At 39.7% G+C, this 18,519-nt stretch overlaps 1 protein-coding gene across 1 annotated transcript in view; it reads left to right on the top strand.

The window, feature by feature from the left end:
- The first annotated feature begins 273 nt into the window (after window positions 1-273).
- The window catches only part of syt14a (synaptotagmin XIVa), an 83,243-nt gene continuing 64,997 nt past the window's right edge, over window positions 274-18,519 (top strand). The window contains exon 1 of the mRNA XM_050062411.1: window positions 274-290. Coding sequence (XP_049918368.1) covers window positions 278-290 — 13 coding nt within the window. The 5' untranslated portion in view covers window positions 274-277. The remainder of the gene's footprint in view (window positions 291-18,519) is intronic.

The raw sequence follows: 18,519 nt of genomic DNA, 5'->3' as shown, positions 1-18,519 counted from the left end.
GATCAATAAAGTATTTCTGATTCTGATTCTGATTCTGAAGTCTTTTTGCTGAGCCATGTGAGCTCTATTTAACCGGTCATATATCCAGTCTGTTCTGTGTAGCACGTTATCTCTTAGCTGTAAATTATGGATTAGATATTAGTACAGCAGCGCTTGGTTGAGACAGTCGGTGTCTCATGGACTGTACCACCCCATGAATCCACCCCTCCTTCAGCCTTGCAGTGGGCCGCTCCCCCTTCTTCACCGCCCGCTTTGGTGGAAGCCCAAACAGAACATCATGGCGATTGATGGTAAGTAGGCCAATAACGTCTCTCCTTCCCTCGTAATTAACTTCAGCTGGATACAATACATGTCACAGCTGAATTCTTTAAACTTAAAAGTGCTCGTGGTTTCAGGGGAACGGTGATTGCTTTGTGCGGAATAAATGAAAGTTGTTTTAATTTCTTTGAAGCGGTGATTTTCCTGTGTTGTGTGAGAGAGTAGAAGAGACAGATGAATGTTGAAGCGGCGGTGTGTGTACCGGCGGTGCTGAAGGGACAGCTCCGCTATTTCAACCGGATATTTCTCTAAACAGAGAACACACGGTGTCTGTGTGTATTCATTCCCTGGTTGTGTTTGTAATGTTAATTTAACGAAACTCTGGCTGTCATTTGGTTCCCGTGGAAGTCGGCTGCTCGTTCTGTAGCCTCGCTTCGTGCTGGTACTTTACAACTTGGGTTAAAGAACCTCACACAGATGGGATCTGAGGTCTCGTTCAGTGGGTGCTGTTATAAAGAGAGGGTGTGAAACCGTGCCAAGTTTTACCCCGGGACAGTATGCTCTGCAAAGCTCTGGTTCTGCTTTTAAAAATCCAAAACACACACAAGTTATGCTTACTGTAGAATAACTCATTTCCTATGTGTGTCATCTTGTGTTTTAGCTCCTGTCTCTGGGCTGCACAGTAAACACATATGTGCTTTACACCTTGCTCTGCTTACATAACTTTGCAGGTTCTAAGCAGCTTTGGTGTTTATTTAATCAGTTATATTTTATAGTAATATCATAATGCTTGCAGCTGTGCGATACAGTGCTTTAAATGTCACTGGACAGAGGACATCAGATAGCTTAGTGATAAATGACCTGTTTTGTAATCACAGAGAGTGGAGGCTTATTTCCCCGTTTGATCAGAATATAAAGCTGTGTTCTGGAAAATATCATCCACTGATGGGGAATATTATATATTTAATCCTAGTTAATTAAGTATGAAACAACACGCATGTCTGAGCACCTTATACAGATTGCTGATTTCATGCTGTACAAACTTTATGGATGTTTTCTAAAAAATAAATCGGTGCCAGTGCTTTAACCAGTCTGTTTTACACAAGGTTTAAAATTTTGATTTCACTACATATAATTCAGTTCATATAATGATGTGATGCATTTCACAGTCAGACCTGTAAAAGTAGTTTATGGGTGTATTTTATGCCTTTATTTATAAGTGGACAGTAGAGAGGTGACAAGACATTAGGGGAAAAGAGAAATGGAAAACACAACAAAGTTTCCCAGCCAAAGTCGAATGGTGACAGCTCTGATCACGGTGTAAAATATACAGTATATTAAACCACATGGCTAGCAGGACACAGCAAACCTATAAAGGTTTTAGGTTTGTACCAGTCTTTGAAGAAAGTGGAAAATAGTAGGCCGTGAGGAAAACAGGGCAGAAACCAGCACAGTGATAAACACTGTAAACTAGGCAACTAGACCAACCACCAGCCTGGGGCCTCAGGGCTTTGCTAACAACACTTGTGAAATTCACAGACAGACTGTTCTGAATGAGACTCATCAAGTGTACTGGAGAATCTGAAAAAATGATTGACTGAATGCCAGTCACACCTGCAGTTTGTTTTCTTTGGCATGAACCATAGCTAGTTGGCAGAATAAATGTTGGCATTGTATGTTTCTGCAAACCACTGATATGTAACATTTGCTTGTTTCATATGTAGAGGATATATCATTTGTTTCTTTACGTTTTGGTTTTACATTTCGTGTTGTGACAATGTTGTGGTTAACTTGTGGCTAAAAAAACATTTGGTTAGCGTTATTAAAAGTATATCATGTTTTAACATAAAATATCAGGTTTGGTTGCTACAAACTAACATGATTGGATATGTCCCAATGTCTCATTAAAACACCTACTTTTGTCCCTGTAAATACAGCCGGAAATGTCAAAATGTCTCGTAAAAAATACCCACTTCACGGCCACTTCACGGCCAGAAATATCTCTAACATTAACTAAAAAGTAGTTGTTTAGTAGCTACAAACACGGCAGCAAATGCCCCGAATTCTGGTAAGAAAATACCCACTTCCAGTGTTTGTTGGTCCCGAACAGTGGTCTTCTGTACAAACATGGCTGGAAATGTCCCGACATCCCATCCAAAATACCTAGTTTTGTTGCCACAAGCATGACAGTAAATATCTTGATGTCCCATTAAAAATACCCACTTTTGTTGCTGCAAACACAGTCAAAAATGTCCCAACGTCTTGATAAATATTCCCACATTTGTCGCTACAAACATGGCTGGAAATATCTGAAGCCTTAATTAAAAATACCAGTTTTAGTTGCTACAAACACGGCAGCAAATGCCCCAAATTCTGGTTAGAAAATACCCTCTTTCAGTGTTTGTTGGTCTCGAACAGTGGTCTGTTGCTTGACAGCCATCTCATATTTTGGCTTTATATATCTGGTTTGTTCGCTACAAACATGGCTGAAAATGTGTCAACGCCTCGCCAAAAATACCTGCTTTTTTCGCTACATATGCTGTGGAAAATGTTCTAATGTCTTGTTTAAAATTCACTCTTTCTGTCACTACAAACATGGCTGGAAAATCTCTCGAAAAGAAAAAAATATTAGGTATAGTTAGTAACAAACATGGCTAGAAATGACCTGACATCTTGGTAAAATATAACCACTTTTGTTGTTTGTTGGTCTTCAACAGTGATCTGCTGTTGTCTGCTGCTTGGCAGCCGTCTCATATTTTGGCATAATAAATATTCTTTGGTCACTACTAACACAGCTGGAAAATGTATCTGATTTGGCAGGTTCAATTGGTACAAACACAGCAGAAAATGTTCCGAACTCCAGTTAAAGAACACCTACTTGTTTTGATTGTTGGTCTTGAGCAATGATCTGCTGAGCCGTCTCATATTTTGACTTAATATATCTGGTTTGGTTGCGACAAACATGACTGGAAATGTCCCAATATTTCACTGAAAATGCCAGCGTTTGTTGCCACAAACATGGCTGGAAATGTCTGAAACTTTAACTACAAAAAAATATCAGGTTTAGTTGGCACAAACATGGCTGGAAATTACCTGATGTCTCATTAAAAATAACCAGTTTTGTTGCTGCAAGCATGGCTGGAAATGTCCCAATCTGTAAATAAAAAAATACCCACTTTGGTTGTTTGTTGTGTTTGAATAGTGGTCTGCTGCTGTCAGCTCTTTGGCAGCCAACATCCCCTCCTCATCCAGATGAGAATTCCAGCTATTATACATGTTATCCAAGCTATGTAACTGAAGAAATATTAATTTGATACATGTGAAATGTACAAATCTAATGTTTATCGGGTTTGTAGAAACATACAATGCCAACATTTTTTCTAGAAACTGGACTGCTAAGAGTGTTGCAGTTTTGTGTTGTTTGATTTTACACTTTTTATCAAATGATCCAGGACCTTACAGTCACATGGATAAATCTGGAACTTGTTAATTGGACAGTTTTGCTTAAATTTGGCATTTTAATATTGAAGGAGGTTATTGAAAACAAATCTGATTCTAGTCTTTTTATTTTATTTTAGCATACAGGACCTTTTGCTATTTCCCCCTATGATTGAGTGTGTTTTTTTCTACATGTTAGGAAGGGCACAATAGCTGAACAGGAGCATCTTATAATTTCACCGCAAGACGCATCATAACAGGAAGCTCTTTACCCCTGCATTACTAAATCACACCCTGTCTTGTCTCTAGCCGCCTCACTACCATCAAATCTCCTTCAGTTCATCAGACAGCCATACCTTAAATGTGTTAGATGCTTATTCTACCCTGCCCGCTGACCTGAACTTTCCACTACATTAGTCAGCAAAGTGCTGTTTCCTGAAGGGCCATGATTATAGCGGCTCCTGTCAGCGATATTTCACTGGAGCTAGTCGGCTCCGCTGAGATTTATGCTACAGCTGTGGGACTGACTGACACCTGCAGCATCCAGAGGCCGGGCGCTCCACACCAGTGGGAGGCTGCCATTCTGTCTGTACTTGTGATGTTAGGGTGGATAAGCAGCATGAGGTGTCACAAAAAACAGGAACAAATGGTTTCTGCCTGACATTTTAGTGCAAAGAATGAATTCAGACATTATGATGTTTTATTGTGGCTGCATTAGTCAGTGTGTGCCAGTTATTATATTGTTCGAAAGGTGCTTTTATTTAGAGTGCTCATTGCTCATTTAAAGTTCACATGCGTCTGAGTACATCTGCAGAGGGTTTCTATGCTGACACCATTTTCATCAACAATTATTTTTCAGCGCTGATTACAGCGAGACACCCCATGTGAAATCATAGTTTTTCATGCATTAGTCACTTTTTAGATTTTTACATTTTACATAATAAGTCTACTTTCAGACTAGTGGATAGAAAATGTCCCACGTACACATTTAGGTGCAAATTAGCTCATATTTAATCAGAAAACTCTTTACATTCATTTCATGGTAGTATCTTTTAGCTCACTTGTAATGTCTTATTTTTTGTCTAAAAATGTTCAGAATCTCACAAAATATAACAATGTATTTATTTATTTATTTATTTTATTTTTTTGTCACACTCTCAGCCAGAAATCTCCACTTCAGCACTCCTGTGGTTAAAAGAAACTAGTTGGACAAAGTGTTTTATGATAGACTGATCAGAAAAACTGTAACTAAAATGTGTTATTCATTCTGACATTAATGAAATAGGTTACTAATACTCAAAAAAAAAAAAAGAGGTAACAATTTGCTTGGACATTTTTGAGTTGGATGGAATTAAAAATAAATAAGCTAAAATAGCTTAAATAAAATAAATTGACCTCTAAATGTCACCACAACTTTTGGATTAATTTTAAGTTGGTTAAACTTAATTAGGCCTTTGAAGGTCAAAGCAAATCATGTTGGTTGTATTAAACTAATTGGATTTGTCACACTATAAAAAAACTCATAGGATTTACACAATAAAGCAGAGTTTGAACTACAAACGATCCATGCAGATTAAACCTGAATTTTTTACACTGAAACAGAGATATTCTTTTTAGAGTGATACTACAAAGTTTCCAGTTTTATTGCTGTCTATATCCTGAAGATTTTTATAGGTAGCTTTGTTAATCTTTCATAGCCTGATTTAGAGAACTTCATGGCTGTTGACAGTATTTTCTCATTTTTCTAAGAGATTGAAAGAGATGTCTAAATTTCCCTCTATAAAATCTGTGAATTTTGAATCTGGCTTTGATCAGTGTTGTGCAAATGTGCAAATTAGCGCCCATTGAATTAGGCTATGCCTAGTTTGCATATTTAAGCACACAATTTCAGAAAACGTTTATTAAAAAATCGTCTTAAAGTACATAATCAACTGGGGAAGTTAGTTTAAAGTTTGACCTATTCACCTGGGGTGTCTCCTCTTGACAATTATTCTTTCAATTACACAATTACTCCATGAGTGTATGAAATGAAACAGTGATAGAGAAAATGTGGCTATCGCAGTTTCTCAGGGCCCAAACAAGTCACGTCTTCAAGTTGTTTGAACACGTGTTAGATGGTATTGCAAGCATTGCATTCGATTTAAATGGTTTATGTTTCATATTATAACCTCTTTCCTTTGACAGTAGTTTTAAGGCAACATATGAGTCACAAATTTAAGCTCTTTATGATGCCTCCAGGCTCATATTTTGGCAGCTATTTAAAGAATTAGTTAATGTGTTAACTGACATTCAGTTGTGTGATCAAGCCTGTTTATTTTGCTAATTCAGGTTGAGCTTACGTCTGAATCATCATCTTAAAACTGCTATTATCAAAGCCTTAAATACCAAATATATCGGAGCTCCTTAAGCTTGTTAATTGGATATACACAGCAGGCTGTCTGTGAAAAGATCACTAAGTGACTTAACCAAGCATGTGTATATGAAAGCTTTCACTGCAATAGAAATTAAAATAATGTTAATCAAAATTCACTGACTTTTATTAAAGCTGTATCCTAATTTGTTGAAAAGATGGAGGGTTTTTGTTTCATCTGGACAGGACTGATGTATGGTGTGTGGTTCCACTGCTCAGCCCCGGGACTCAGCTCCATGCATCAGCTCCTGTGACAAGCTGTAGACAGATCGACTGCAGGCCCAAATGGATTTCCATATCCTGGTTAAGCCTGGTTTTCTGGCCAGCGAATCGAAGGCAGCCCGACTCGCGCGCTTGCTATTCTCATTGTGTGCGGTGTGTATGAAGCCTTGTTTGGTCCTGAGCTGGAGCCAAGTACAGAGTAGGCAGCGCAGGAGGTGTTTAGCTGTGGAAATATTATGTGTTGAAATTAGAGCAACAGAGAAGCTCTTCATGCTGACATTCTGACAGGATCTTTCAAATCTTACTGAAACGCCTGTCGTGCCATTTGTCCTCCGGTGCCTTGTCAAGCAGTTGAGTTAAATCCAGTAAGAGATATACACTAGATCACATATGTTGTTTAGACTACACTGTTTTCTCGAAACATTAAGACCGTGTTTTCCATGAACCCTGTTGCGTCTTTTTCATCTGTCTCCCCTCCTCCTCTCTGGCATGGCTGTTTGTTTTAGAGAGCGAGAAACAGGATATGAGGCGATAATAGCCTATATGTCTTCGGACCATTTGAGCTAATGTCTGCTATGAGACATTGTAACTGGAATAGAGCAATACATTGCTTTCAAAGTGAAACTGCTCCTGTTGTGGGCTGTAAATCTAACCAGGAGATTTCACTGTCACACAAACTAAAAGCGCGAGGCAGTGAAGAGGCTGCCAGTCTTTACAGTGAGGATCTTGATTATTTATAATAGTTACAATTATAGGTGCTCACATTCATATTTGTATATTAAAACTGGATGGGGGGCGGCACGGTGGTGTGGTGGCTAGCACTGTCGCCTCACAGCAAGAGGGTTCCCGGTTCGATCCCGGGTGTGGGAGCCCCTCTGTGCGGAGCCTGCATGCTCTCCCTGTGTCAGCGTGGGTTCTCTCCGGGCGCTCCGGCTTCCTCCCACAGTCCAAAAACATGCAGATTGGGGACTAGGTTAATTGATAACTCTAAATTGTCCGTAGGTGTGAATGTGAGCATGAATGGTTGTCTGTCTCTATGTGTCAGATAGTCTGGCGACCTGTCCAGGGTGTACCCTGCCTCTCGCCCGATGTCAGCTGGGATAGGCTCCAGCCCCCCCGCGACCCCCAAGAGGATGAAGCGGTTAGAAGATGAATGAATGAATGAAAACTGGATGGAACGTTTAATGTAAAAAGTGTTCCTCATGTATTCCCCTCAGCTCGACACAGCGTTGTAGCATCTTTCAGCTTATTGTTTTGGTTTTGCTGCTATTAACTTTACTGTTTGGATTCAGTCTTCCCAGCTTTACAGCAGCTGTTTTCAGTGAAAAGGCACTGACAGACAAAGTTTGCGATTTGTTTGTGAACACAGTGGAGCGATTAGTGGCTAAACAGATTTTTCTAACAGGAGTTGGTGAAAACAAAGGGCTTACAGATACAAACGAAACCAAGCAGTACCACCAGAGATCATAAAGGCAGTGTAGTCCAGTTCAAGTGAGATATGACTGTGGGAGACAACAAAGACATTTAAAAATTGAGGAGACTGAATGAATCAGTAGTATAGTGAAAAGAAATGTCCGACTTCATGTCACAATGTATTTAACGGCCTCACAGGCCATTGCCCTCTACAATGCTGCCTCTGTTAGAAGGTACATTATTACGACCTCTATCACCGTTGGCACCGTTTGTTGTTGTTTGAAACTTTTGATTCTGCTCTCTAGTGCCATCTATAGGCTGTATTTATTCCAATATAAAGGACATGGAAGTAGGAGGGCAGTGACATTTATAATATTTGAAAGAATCTTAATTTTGTATGTAAATGGAGTATATATGAGCCCTTAGGCACTGTCCACGTTAACTGGTATTTCTGAAAACAAGGCTTTTTACTCCCCCGTTCTCAAAAAAAAAAAAAAAATCCTGTACACATTAGCACTGTCATAAAAAAATCTCCTATAAAAAAGAAAACACAACTGAAGCCCTGTGAAGACCATGCCAAACCAACATAAGGTGAAATAACTCATAAAGAAGAAGATTTTGGCCAATCAGAAGAGTAAAATAAAACTATTATTTGAAGGCTACCTAGAGTTACTTCTGTAGTACATTCTGACAACTCTGTTCCTCCATTTAGTGAAAGATTAACTGTACAGTTATGTGTAAACATGTAGAGGCTCAGACACACCAAACTGACTCGTGGCGTGTAAAAGCCCCCTTCTGCATCACCTGCGTCTTGGCCAAAAAGTTGTACATGAACACACAACCAACAGCTAACCAGCACGTATGTTCTGCGCCTGCATGAGAGGAAACAACTCTCCAGCAGACTTCTTCAGACTTCAGTTTGGAGATTTGGCAAATTTTTCATGGGCGCAACCCACATACTCAGCTCTGCTGCTCATCCCACAAATGCATGTTTCTTACAAATGTTGCACCATTTAAAAGGGAAATAAACAGGCTTTCCAACAGTGTAAGATTTATTGCCAAGAGGCATTGATACAACAAAGAAATAATCTACCAAGCACATATTTCCTTACTTTCCTTCTGTCATGTCAGAGCTTGTTGTCTCTTTGAGACAAAGTGAAGGATTTGTTACTCAAATTTTTTTTATGTGTTTATGTGTTAAGTGTTGCAGTTGACACATGGCAAAGGAAGGTTGGGAGTTGAATTACAAGAAACAGAGGGACATTCTGAGCTCTCTCCTTCTTAGAGAATGAGTGAGTGTGAAAAGGTGAAAGTGCATAATTTGGGAATAACAGATTTGTTAGAGGAATAAGTTAAAGGAATACTTAATACTACCCTTCAAAATTTGTACATCAATTACTCATCTCAGGTTATGTCGAATTCTTGAAGAAAACTTGTATTATTCTAAGGAGCTAAGAATCAAAAGGGAGAAAATTCTTGATGAACTGAAGTCATAGAGATACGCATGTAAGAACAGCAAAACTGTAAAAAGACATCATTTACAAAATCTCACAAAACTCGAGGCATTGTTGGACCAGCATGTCCTGTGTTCAGCGAGGTAGAATTACTGTTTATATCAATGGAGTCTGGCTTTAAACATGGACAGGTATCACTTTCAGTTCATTTCCCCATCAGAAAATGCTGTATGTTTGGGAAATACTGAGCACACGTGAATAAGTGAGACTTGGTTTATACTGCACGATTTGGACGAGACTTTGTAAACAGATGGTTTGATATAGTTTTGCTGTTGTTAAATGTGGCCCCCTATGACTTCAATTCATCAAGAGTTTTCTCTGTATTCTGATTCTTTGTTCATTGTGGAGGCGTGTGAGTTTCCTTCACAAATTCAACATATCATGGAGTGAGTAACTAATAAACAAATGGTCAATTTGGGGGATGAACTATTCCTTTAAAATGCATATTCGTCATGGGTTTCTTATTTCTGTATTGTTTTCTGCTTTCTTGTTTGCAGGCTTAAGCTTTTATTGCTTCTTCACTGTGAAATGAATATCCTGGTTCTAAATTGGGGATATGTGGCTTTGTCCATTCTAAAAATAAGGTATCAACTGCACCACTTTGAAAGTGTTTCCATTGCCCAGGGCTATGGAGAGTGCTGGTGATATAGAGCAGTATTAACTGTGACTTTACACAGTTTCCTTTTTCCACAAGAAAAACCCTATGCAACAGTGTTTGTAGTGCAGCTGTAGTGTGAGGAAGCTTTATGAACATACTGCTGAACTGCTGGGTAAGCTGGCTAATCTTTGACGTACTGTATCCTCCGTTTGCTAATTGGCTTAGCTGGAGCTTATTCTGAAGTCGCTCCCTTTTGCCTTTCATTATGTCAACACCAACAAGTTTCACGAACAACCTGATGGAACACAAACCTTCCCTCTGCACACTTTCAATAAAGAGACAGTTATTTTCATGTAAATGGCCCCTGACAAGAGATTTGTCACATAAATCAATTATTCCTGTCACTGAGAGGGTATGAAGTAACACAGGCTGATCTTCTGTCTTTGTTTTATTGATGAGGATGAAGACAACTGCATGTTTAGCTACCTAAGTACCCTAAGTCCACTTCATTATAGAGTACTTCCTGCTAGGTGTGTAACAAAAAGTCACAGTTTGTTGCTGCAGAAAAAAACCCAAATACAGAAGGATCATTTGTTTTCAATTATTTCAAACAGACAGAAGTGCAAGTGTCAAACACAGACAAAATCCTCCTGCTGGAGACTGAGGTAGCATCTTGCTCATTTGTGACTTTGGTAAACTAACTTATTTGCATTATAAAAGTAAGAATCATTTCAAACTGTTGTGTATTACACTGCACTAACACCTTCCCAAAAGGCAACAGATCACAACAGGCTATAAAACTGAAAAGCATCTCTGTGCTATGAAACTGAAAATACTAAGTACATAGAATGATAACAAATGAAACTTCTGCATTAGAAGAAGTGCTTCAATTAGTTCCTCCTTGGCTATACTTAAGCATTTAAAACACCCAAACATTTATTATACCAGTCATCTGCACATCTGGGTGATGTCGTTGAATGTGTGTCAGCGTGTTCGATATGTTTTCATTCACATATCCGAAACAGTGGGGCAACACCAATACACCGTCCTCGTCTTATACACAACTCCTCTCTCTGTTGCTGATGTGGCTGACCGAGAAGCATCAGGCGGGTCTTCCAGCTCCGCTGTTTTATTTGCACTTGCCATAGTTTGACTGACTCGCACGCCAATCAGCTTGTAATCTCTGCATGTGTTGCAAACAACATGCTGTGTGTTTTTAACACACATGTAAAGCAATGGCCGGGACTGAAGCAAGCCTGTTAACATTGATTGTGCAGGCACATTTAAACACATGCACATGCATGTGCGTTAAGCACAGTGCATGGACATACATGTGTGGGCATGTACACATACACACAAACACACACAGACCTCATACATAAATAACATAATCATCGTTAAATGTCTTTTGTCTCTGTTGTGGTCTCCTCTTTGACATAGTCTTTGCCTGTATTTCACTGTATATGTTGGGTTGCATTATTTTATTGAATAACTCCATGCTCAGATTACTGTTTTAACTCTAAAAACCTAACCATGGACAGAGGTTGCAAATTGGCTAAGGCTAGAAACCTGTATGCATTGCATCTACTTTGTATTTTACATATGAAGCAATGTCTTATGCATTTGTCCTTTCCAAATAAACAAGTAAATAAAAAATAAGATTTATAAAAAACGATGTACAGCTAAAAGTTTCAATGGAGAACTTGCATTTGTGAACTTTGGTTCCGCATTACAGGCATCAGTATGCGTACTGTCCATTTTAGCATGCAGCTGCCTGCACTGGACTGCAACCCCCCAAACCATAACAGTTTGGTATGAAAAACAGAAAGCATTATACAAACAAAAATTGTGCTAAACAATACCCAAAAGTGGTTATTTGGCTCCTTATCATAGGGGAACCTGTTAAGGTGCTATATGGCACTCATTTTTAAAGGTGCTAACTAGTGCCTTTGTTAAATAAGCCCCGTTTCCACCAAAAACTTTTGGTATAGTACCTTTAGAACCAAAAGTAACCCCTACGAACATGTACCTACAGTATAGACCGTAGATCCATTAAGCGTTTCCACGGCAGACAGTGCTTTTGAATGTAGGTGGGGTTGTTGTTACTCACTGCTCCATGCAGCTCTCATTGTATTTCCCCTTTACTGGTGATACAGGGGAACATCTGCACCTTGTTTATTGTCTGCAGAACGGGTTTGCATGCCAACATTTTAGAACAAAAAACAAGACTGACTTGTGAGTCTATGTCAAGCAAGAGCAGGGGTAAAATGCTGTCAGAGCGCACTGGACTAATGCTCTGCCATGTTTTTTCTCCAAGTGAGAATTGCCAGTATATGCCAGCTGAATTTAAATGCCTAAAGATCCAAACATCAGAGCATTAGTGAATCAAGAGAGAAGAAAACCAATGGAATGGTCAGAGTTGTCATATTGACATATAAGGTGTGTTGACTGATTCACATCATCATGCACTGAGTAAAATTACAAGTAATCGTTCCACCTTAAAAGTTGCTGGTAGATGCCGACAGTCGGCACAGTGAATTATTTTTTCTTTGTCTATCGCTGCTGCTAGTAGCAGCAAACCAGCCTTTCATTTTATCGTTATGGTTTACTAATGTATGAAAAACTTGCCATGATATGAACAGTGATTACATAACCTTCAACAGAAGCCACAACTCAGCCCTGAGCAAGAGTGATGGTTCTCTGTTGACCAGTTAACAGACTGCAGTGTTTCTAGCTCCACCCTGTGGTACTGGATCAGTGTTAGAGCTTAGATCGGGCCCAAAAAATCCAGCCCGACCCGGCCCGAGCCCGTGCACGTTATGTCCGGGACCGGCCCGGCCCGTCCAATTAACTGTAATTATGGGCCCGAGCCCAATTTAAACCCGACATTTTCAGTAAGTTGGCTGTTATAATTAAGAGTATTAAACCACAATTCTTGTTATTTGAATGACAGAAATATAGGATCTTAATGAATGGCACAACACGGAAGCATGATTATGTAATAAAACAGGTGTTTAGGCTATTTTAGGATCCAGGTGGTGAAGGGCTGTGAGCGCACAATGTTACAACATTGTAACTAAGTTTGTTGTAACTTTATGTGTCATACAAAGTGTGGTTTAATTTTATTTTTTATAATACTGTAGCGTCCGCCAGGACACGTGGAAAGGATGACGCAGTTATTCGGCAATTAAACCACCGTTTATTACTGAACAGTACAGGTTACTGTTGGCCGTAACCACGCCAAAACAACCAACAAACAACAACTTAGCTGTAACTCCATCTGTGCAGTCCTGCTCTCTCCTCCAGATCGCTCATACACACACCAGCACGCGCACTCACACAGCCCTCCTCATCCCCGTCACACTCGCACACCGCACCTCATTCAATCCCAAACATGCCATTAACTCACAGAACACTGACATTATAACAGAACATTTACTGCAGGGTCGCTACAGTACATAGCCTATAACATTATCAAATCATAGCTTTAAAAAAAAAAAAAAAAGGTCATATCTGACTGGGCTTGGCCTGGGCCCGTCAGAGGGAGGGGGGCTCCCGGCCTGAACCGGCTTGGGCCCGCGGGCCGGGCTTGGGCTCGGGCAGAGAATCTAAGCTCTAATCAGTGTGCTGGGTACCCTAACAGAGGGTTGACGAAAAATGGGGATGGTTCTATTGGTACCATCCACAGCTTTTCACAATGGAAATGGAAAAATAACTATTCTAATGCGCACTGAACTGAACTCAACCGAACTGAACTGCATGGTGGAAACAAGGCTATAGTGCTACATAGAACCATTAGAGGTACCATATAGCATTTTTTAAGCCCTGGGGGCTCCTGAATGATGCTAGATAATACCATGAATGAGTCAACATGCTTCTAAACTTACACTTTTACTTAAATATGAATCGGTATTAATCATTTATTGCAAAAATATTTAGAGTCTTTTACCAAATGCTCACTAAGAAACCCTATTACTGTACATCACATTTTCAAACCTGGCATATTGAAGTGCACATGGGGGCAAAAAGTTGAGAACCACTACTTTTCATATGTTATCCTCTGTAGTGTTTTTATTCTTCTACCCAGTAAACTAAGCTGAAGAACCAGTGGAGAACCTTTGAAGCCCCTGTTTTGTTCTTCAGTGGTTCTCTACTGGTTCTTCAGCTTAGTTTGGTTTGGTTTACTGGGGAAAGAACCAATGGAGAACCTCTAAAGAACCATACAGAGGCTTAAAAAGTCATTTGTGTGGCAGCAGTGACATATACTGTAGCACTTTACCCACGTCAAAGAACCATTGAGGAACCAACAATTTTCTGTGTCCACAGCTCTACTTCCTGCCTGCCTACTTTTAGTTATTAATCTTAAAGCTACCATGATTAATATTCTTACATTCTTACATGGATCAAATGACAATGTGTAATGTCAAAGTGGTCACTCATAGTGACAGAGCCATAGAGAATTTTCACTCAACTTTTCAGTTCACTTCAGTTTTATGTAACATTTTAGCCTCTTTCAGCTCATTGTTTTGGTTTACAGCCAGCAACTTTACTGTTTCGATTCACTCTCACAGCTGTCATTAGCATTAGCAGGCAGCTGTTTTTAGTAAAATAGCTGAACTCACTGTACAAGACCTGCCCAGCACCTAACTGGCAAAGTTAGTAACTAGTCGGTGAATATTGAGCCACAACCTCAGGAGTTAGAAAGATAGTGAATATTAGACTTGTATTAGAGTTTGAAACTTAATGGGAGCAACACCACAAGTTTGTTTCCCTCGCTTCGTTCTCTCACACATTGTGTTCTCTCCACTGACCTCAAACCACCAAATATCTGTCAGGTCAATTTCTTCAGCCCAACTTTCTGTGCCACGGCCTCAGTCCATCCCTCTCTCCTTAACCCAGACGTGTTGGCCTCAGCAGCCTGATTAGAGGGGGCAGATAGAGGAGATTCCTTAAAGAAACTGGGACAAATCCTAAAAATGCCGCCAGCCCGGCCCCAGATGTCTGCATGAGGGAAGACTGTGAGGCCACAGACTTCACCTCGATTTAGCTCATAGAAGTGAGACATGCTCCCTGCTGAAGCCAAGGGTGAGAAACAAGAGCTCAGAAACTGCACATATTGATCACAACTGCTGCTTCAAACTGATTTGTGTCAGACTCAAGAAGAGATCATTGTGAACCTTTCTATGTTCTCACAAGGTTTTAAGAGCCAGTACATTTTTTTCGGTGTACTCTCAAAAGCGTTACAGGTAGACACAAAGTGCACTGAAAAACCCAGAGAGACCTTCTTCAATATCCCCTCCTAATTCTCACTGGTATCGCTGACTTATTGTTATGTGCTAGTTATGCAGTCCTGTGCTGTTTTGAGTTTTGTCATACTGGAAAAGATTAAGAGTTGGAATCACAGGAAAGCAGATAGTCAAGCACATGGCAGTCTGAGTGACAGCTCAAATATTGTATTACACACAGTGTGCACAATGATTTCATCACAGTTATAGCACCTGATACTGTCACCACAAGTGTGTATCATCATTACTCTGTCTGAAAATATTCATCTTCTCAGCTACGTCTCCACTATCCTGCAACACGGAATATTAGGTTGGCCAAATTTTTGTTCTGCCATGTTGTGTTTGTGTTATTGAAACTGTGGGTGAATTCTGAAGATGTTATTTTAGTGACAGTGCTCAATTTCAAACTCTTGTTTCCTCAAAGGGGTTTATTTGTGTTGTTGTTTGGCCTTAATATGAGACAGATTTTATTTTAAGGTTGCAGTGCTTGACAGTAACGGTTGCCAGGTTGCCATTGGCAACCATTTTGAGAAATTGGCAACCAAATCTAGGCCTTTGGTTGCCATCAGTGGCAACCTCTTTTTAACATAGAAAAATAGGGTCAGCAAACACCAAAGTGTACAGCCCAAAATAAATAAATGGTTAATATTTGATGTGTGATATTTAAATGTTGCTGTTGTAACAACACAGCACGGAACGATGATGCACTCGACAGCACCTAACAACAGTGCTGCACGAAACAGTGCTGCATGTGGCAGTGCTGCACAGGACAATGCTACATGTCACAACACTGCAGGTAATAGCGCTGCCTGGTACAATGCTGCATGGAACAAAGCTGCACGTATAGAGCAGGCGCCCCGTGTACAAGGTTGTTGCTGCAGCGGCCCGGGTTCGACTCCATTCTGTGGCCCTTTGCTGCATGTCATTCCCTCTCTCTCTCTCTCTCCCCCCCCTTCACACTTGGCTGTCCTATCAATTAAAGGCAAAAATACCCCAAAAAATATCTTTAAAAAACACCCAAAAAACAACACTGAACATCCCAACACTACATGGGAAAAAGCAGTATGTAACAGCACTGTAACAACACTGTACATAAGACAGCTGCATGTGACAGCGATTGCATGCGTTGGTGCGTTTACCCGCGAGTGCACAGGCATCTGTTTTCAAGACAGTGAAGAAGTAAATGAAATTGCACTTCAGATTCAAATTCTGTAAAGTATCAGATAAAATACAAACTACCAGGAATTTTGTATTTTTGTTACTGTTGAGCTTTTAGACATTCTTTTATGTCACATTTTCATTATTAAGCTGACATATAACTGCATATTATCTTAATTACACAGAGGAGACTAAAAATGGCAACCTGATATTTTCAGTTTCGGCAACCTAAAGCTGATGCCTGGTTGCCAGCCTGGCAGCCACTTTTAAAAAGATAGTGTTGATCCCTGGCCTCAAAGCAGCACATTTGTCAGTGAAGCTATTTGTCTGATATCAAGATGAAACGATGAATTGATTATCAAAACAGTTGCTCTTCGATATTCTTTATAATTAATTATTGGACCAGTTATTGCAGCTCTATGAAAAATTTAAAGATAGATATTGTTTATTGTGTAGAAACATGGGCTTTAGAGCTGTTTCTTCTGCATATTTCAGTACTACATTGATATGGCATATATATTCTTTTATGTATTTATTTGTATTTGCAACTTGGCCAACAACAATTCAGCTCCACAGAGCTCCCTGTGGAGCCACAAAACACCTTATACAAGTTCCTTTTTTTCATGTGAAGTATTTCTCCCCAGCACCAGTTACTACTTCTGTGTAAAACTGGTGGAGTTCCCCTTTAAGAACGACACTGCACAATTAAAACATTCACTGATTCTTAAGTTTGGAGGGAGTCCATGCAAAGAGCAGTTAATTGGATCTTGCAGCAACTTGCTGCCTACATTATGTATTAATGAGTAATAATTTGTCTGTCTGTGCATAATTATTTTCCCCATGTGTTTATGACAAGTATATAAATGCAAAAATGTTCCCATTAATGCATTCATTTGCTAGTTTGACAGTCTAATTAGCATCAGCAAGTATGCTTTGATAAACTGTATGTATCTAAGTAATTAAGGTGAGACAATAGGCAGTGAAAACACTTGAAAAGAAATGAAAGTATGAAATTCTATAGTAGTGTGAAAGCCACATAGAAGATATATGGGGTGCCTGGTAAAGGATCTTCTATACCCAAAATACATATGAGATGGGATAGAGATTGCTTGTGGTGTGATATGAGCAACCAACACTGTGTACCATATTCAAGAGCACTCGCAAGAAAATGTTATTTTCGACAAGTATGGTGTGTGGTGAGCGAAAGAGGAGTGAAGAAGCACAGGGAGCTTCCTCCCACACACAGCTGCTGTATCGATCTGCTGGACAGCAGCAACAACTCGGCTCTCGGCTCCTAGCGGTGCAGGAAAGATTTCAGACAGGCTTGTCATGTAGAGGCTCAGTTTCCTTTAATGGCTGTGTTTACATGCGGTAACATGGCTATCAGCCACACACTGTTTTACGTCTTACTGAGGTTTGTATTCACAGCACATCAACCCCTGATATCTTCTAACACTTTTCCTGAATACACCAGATTCATGGCCAGTAATAGTGCAGATAGCAGTAATTGTAAATAAATAAAGAAGATGTTGAGGTGCCGCAAATCCTGTTTAATATGTGACTAAGAACAAGATCCTAATGTCATGTTTTTACAACCACAACATTTAACTTTAGTTGTTTGTGCCATTTATGCAGCCTGACTGCTGCTTTTTTCTGTTTTTAACATTTATTCACATGATGAATTTTAAAGGTAAAGGTAAAGTTCCACTGATTGTCACACACCTGAGTGTGTGAAATTTGTTCTCCGCATTTGACCCATCCCCTGAGGGAGCGGTGAGCAGCAGCGGTGCCGCGCCCGGGAATCACGTGGTGATCTAACCCCCCAATTCCAACCCAACCCAATTTTATTAATATGTTTTGAATTAACTTTTTGATTTCATAAAAATGTAAAATATTGAACTTGTCATTTAAAAAGAAATCAGAAAAATGATTAAAGTACTGTAGGAGAACACTAGAACTATACTAGGACTATAACAGGCTATGTACCACAGTCTTTTAAGGTAGCTGTAATTAAACCTCTACTAAAAAAGCCCACCCTGGATCCAGAGGTGTTAGCCAACTATAGACCAATATCTAATCTTCCCTTTATGTCAAAGATCCTTGAGAAAGTAGTCGCAGACCAGCTGTGTGATTTTCTCCATGATAATAATTTATTTGAGGAATTTCAGTTAGGATTTAGAGTGCATCATAGCACTGAGACAGCACTAGTTAAAATTACAAATG

The sequence above is a fragment of the Epinephelus moara genome, chromosome 14 (genome assembly GCF_006386435.1).
Source record: "Epinephelus moara isolate mb chromosome 14, YSFRI_EMoa_1.0, whole genome shotgun sequence".
Classification (NCBI taxonomy): Eukaryota; Metazoa; Chordata; class Actinopteri; order Perciformes; family Serranidae; genus Epinephelus; species Epinephelus moara.
The sequence above is the reverse complement of the archived record's forward strand: the minus strand, read 5'-3'. Positions and strand labels throughout refer to the sequence as shown.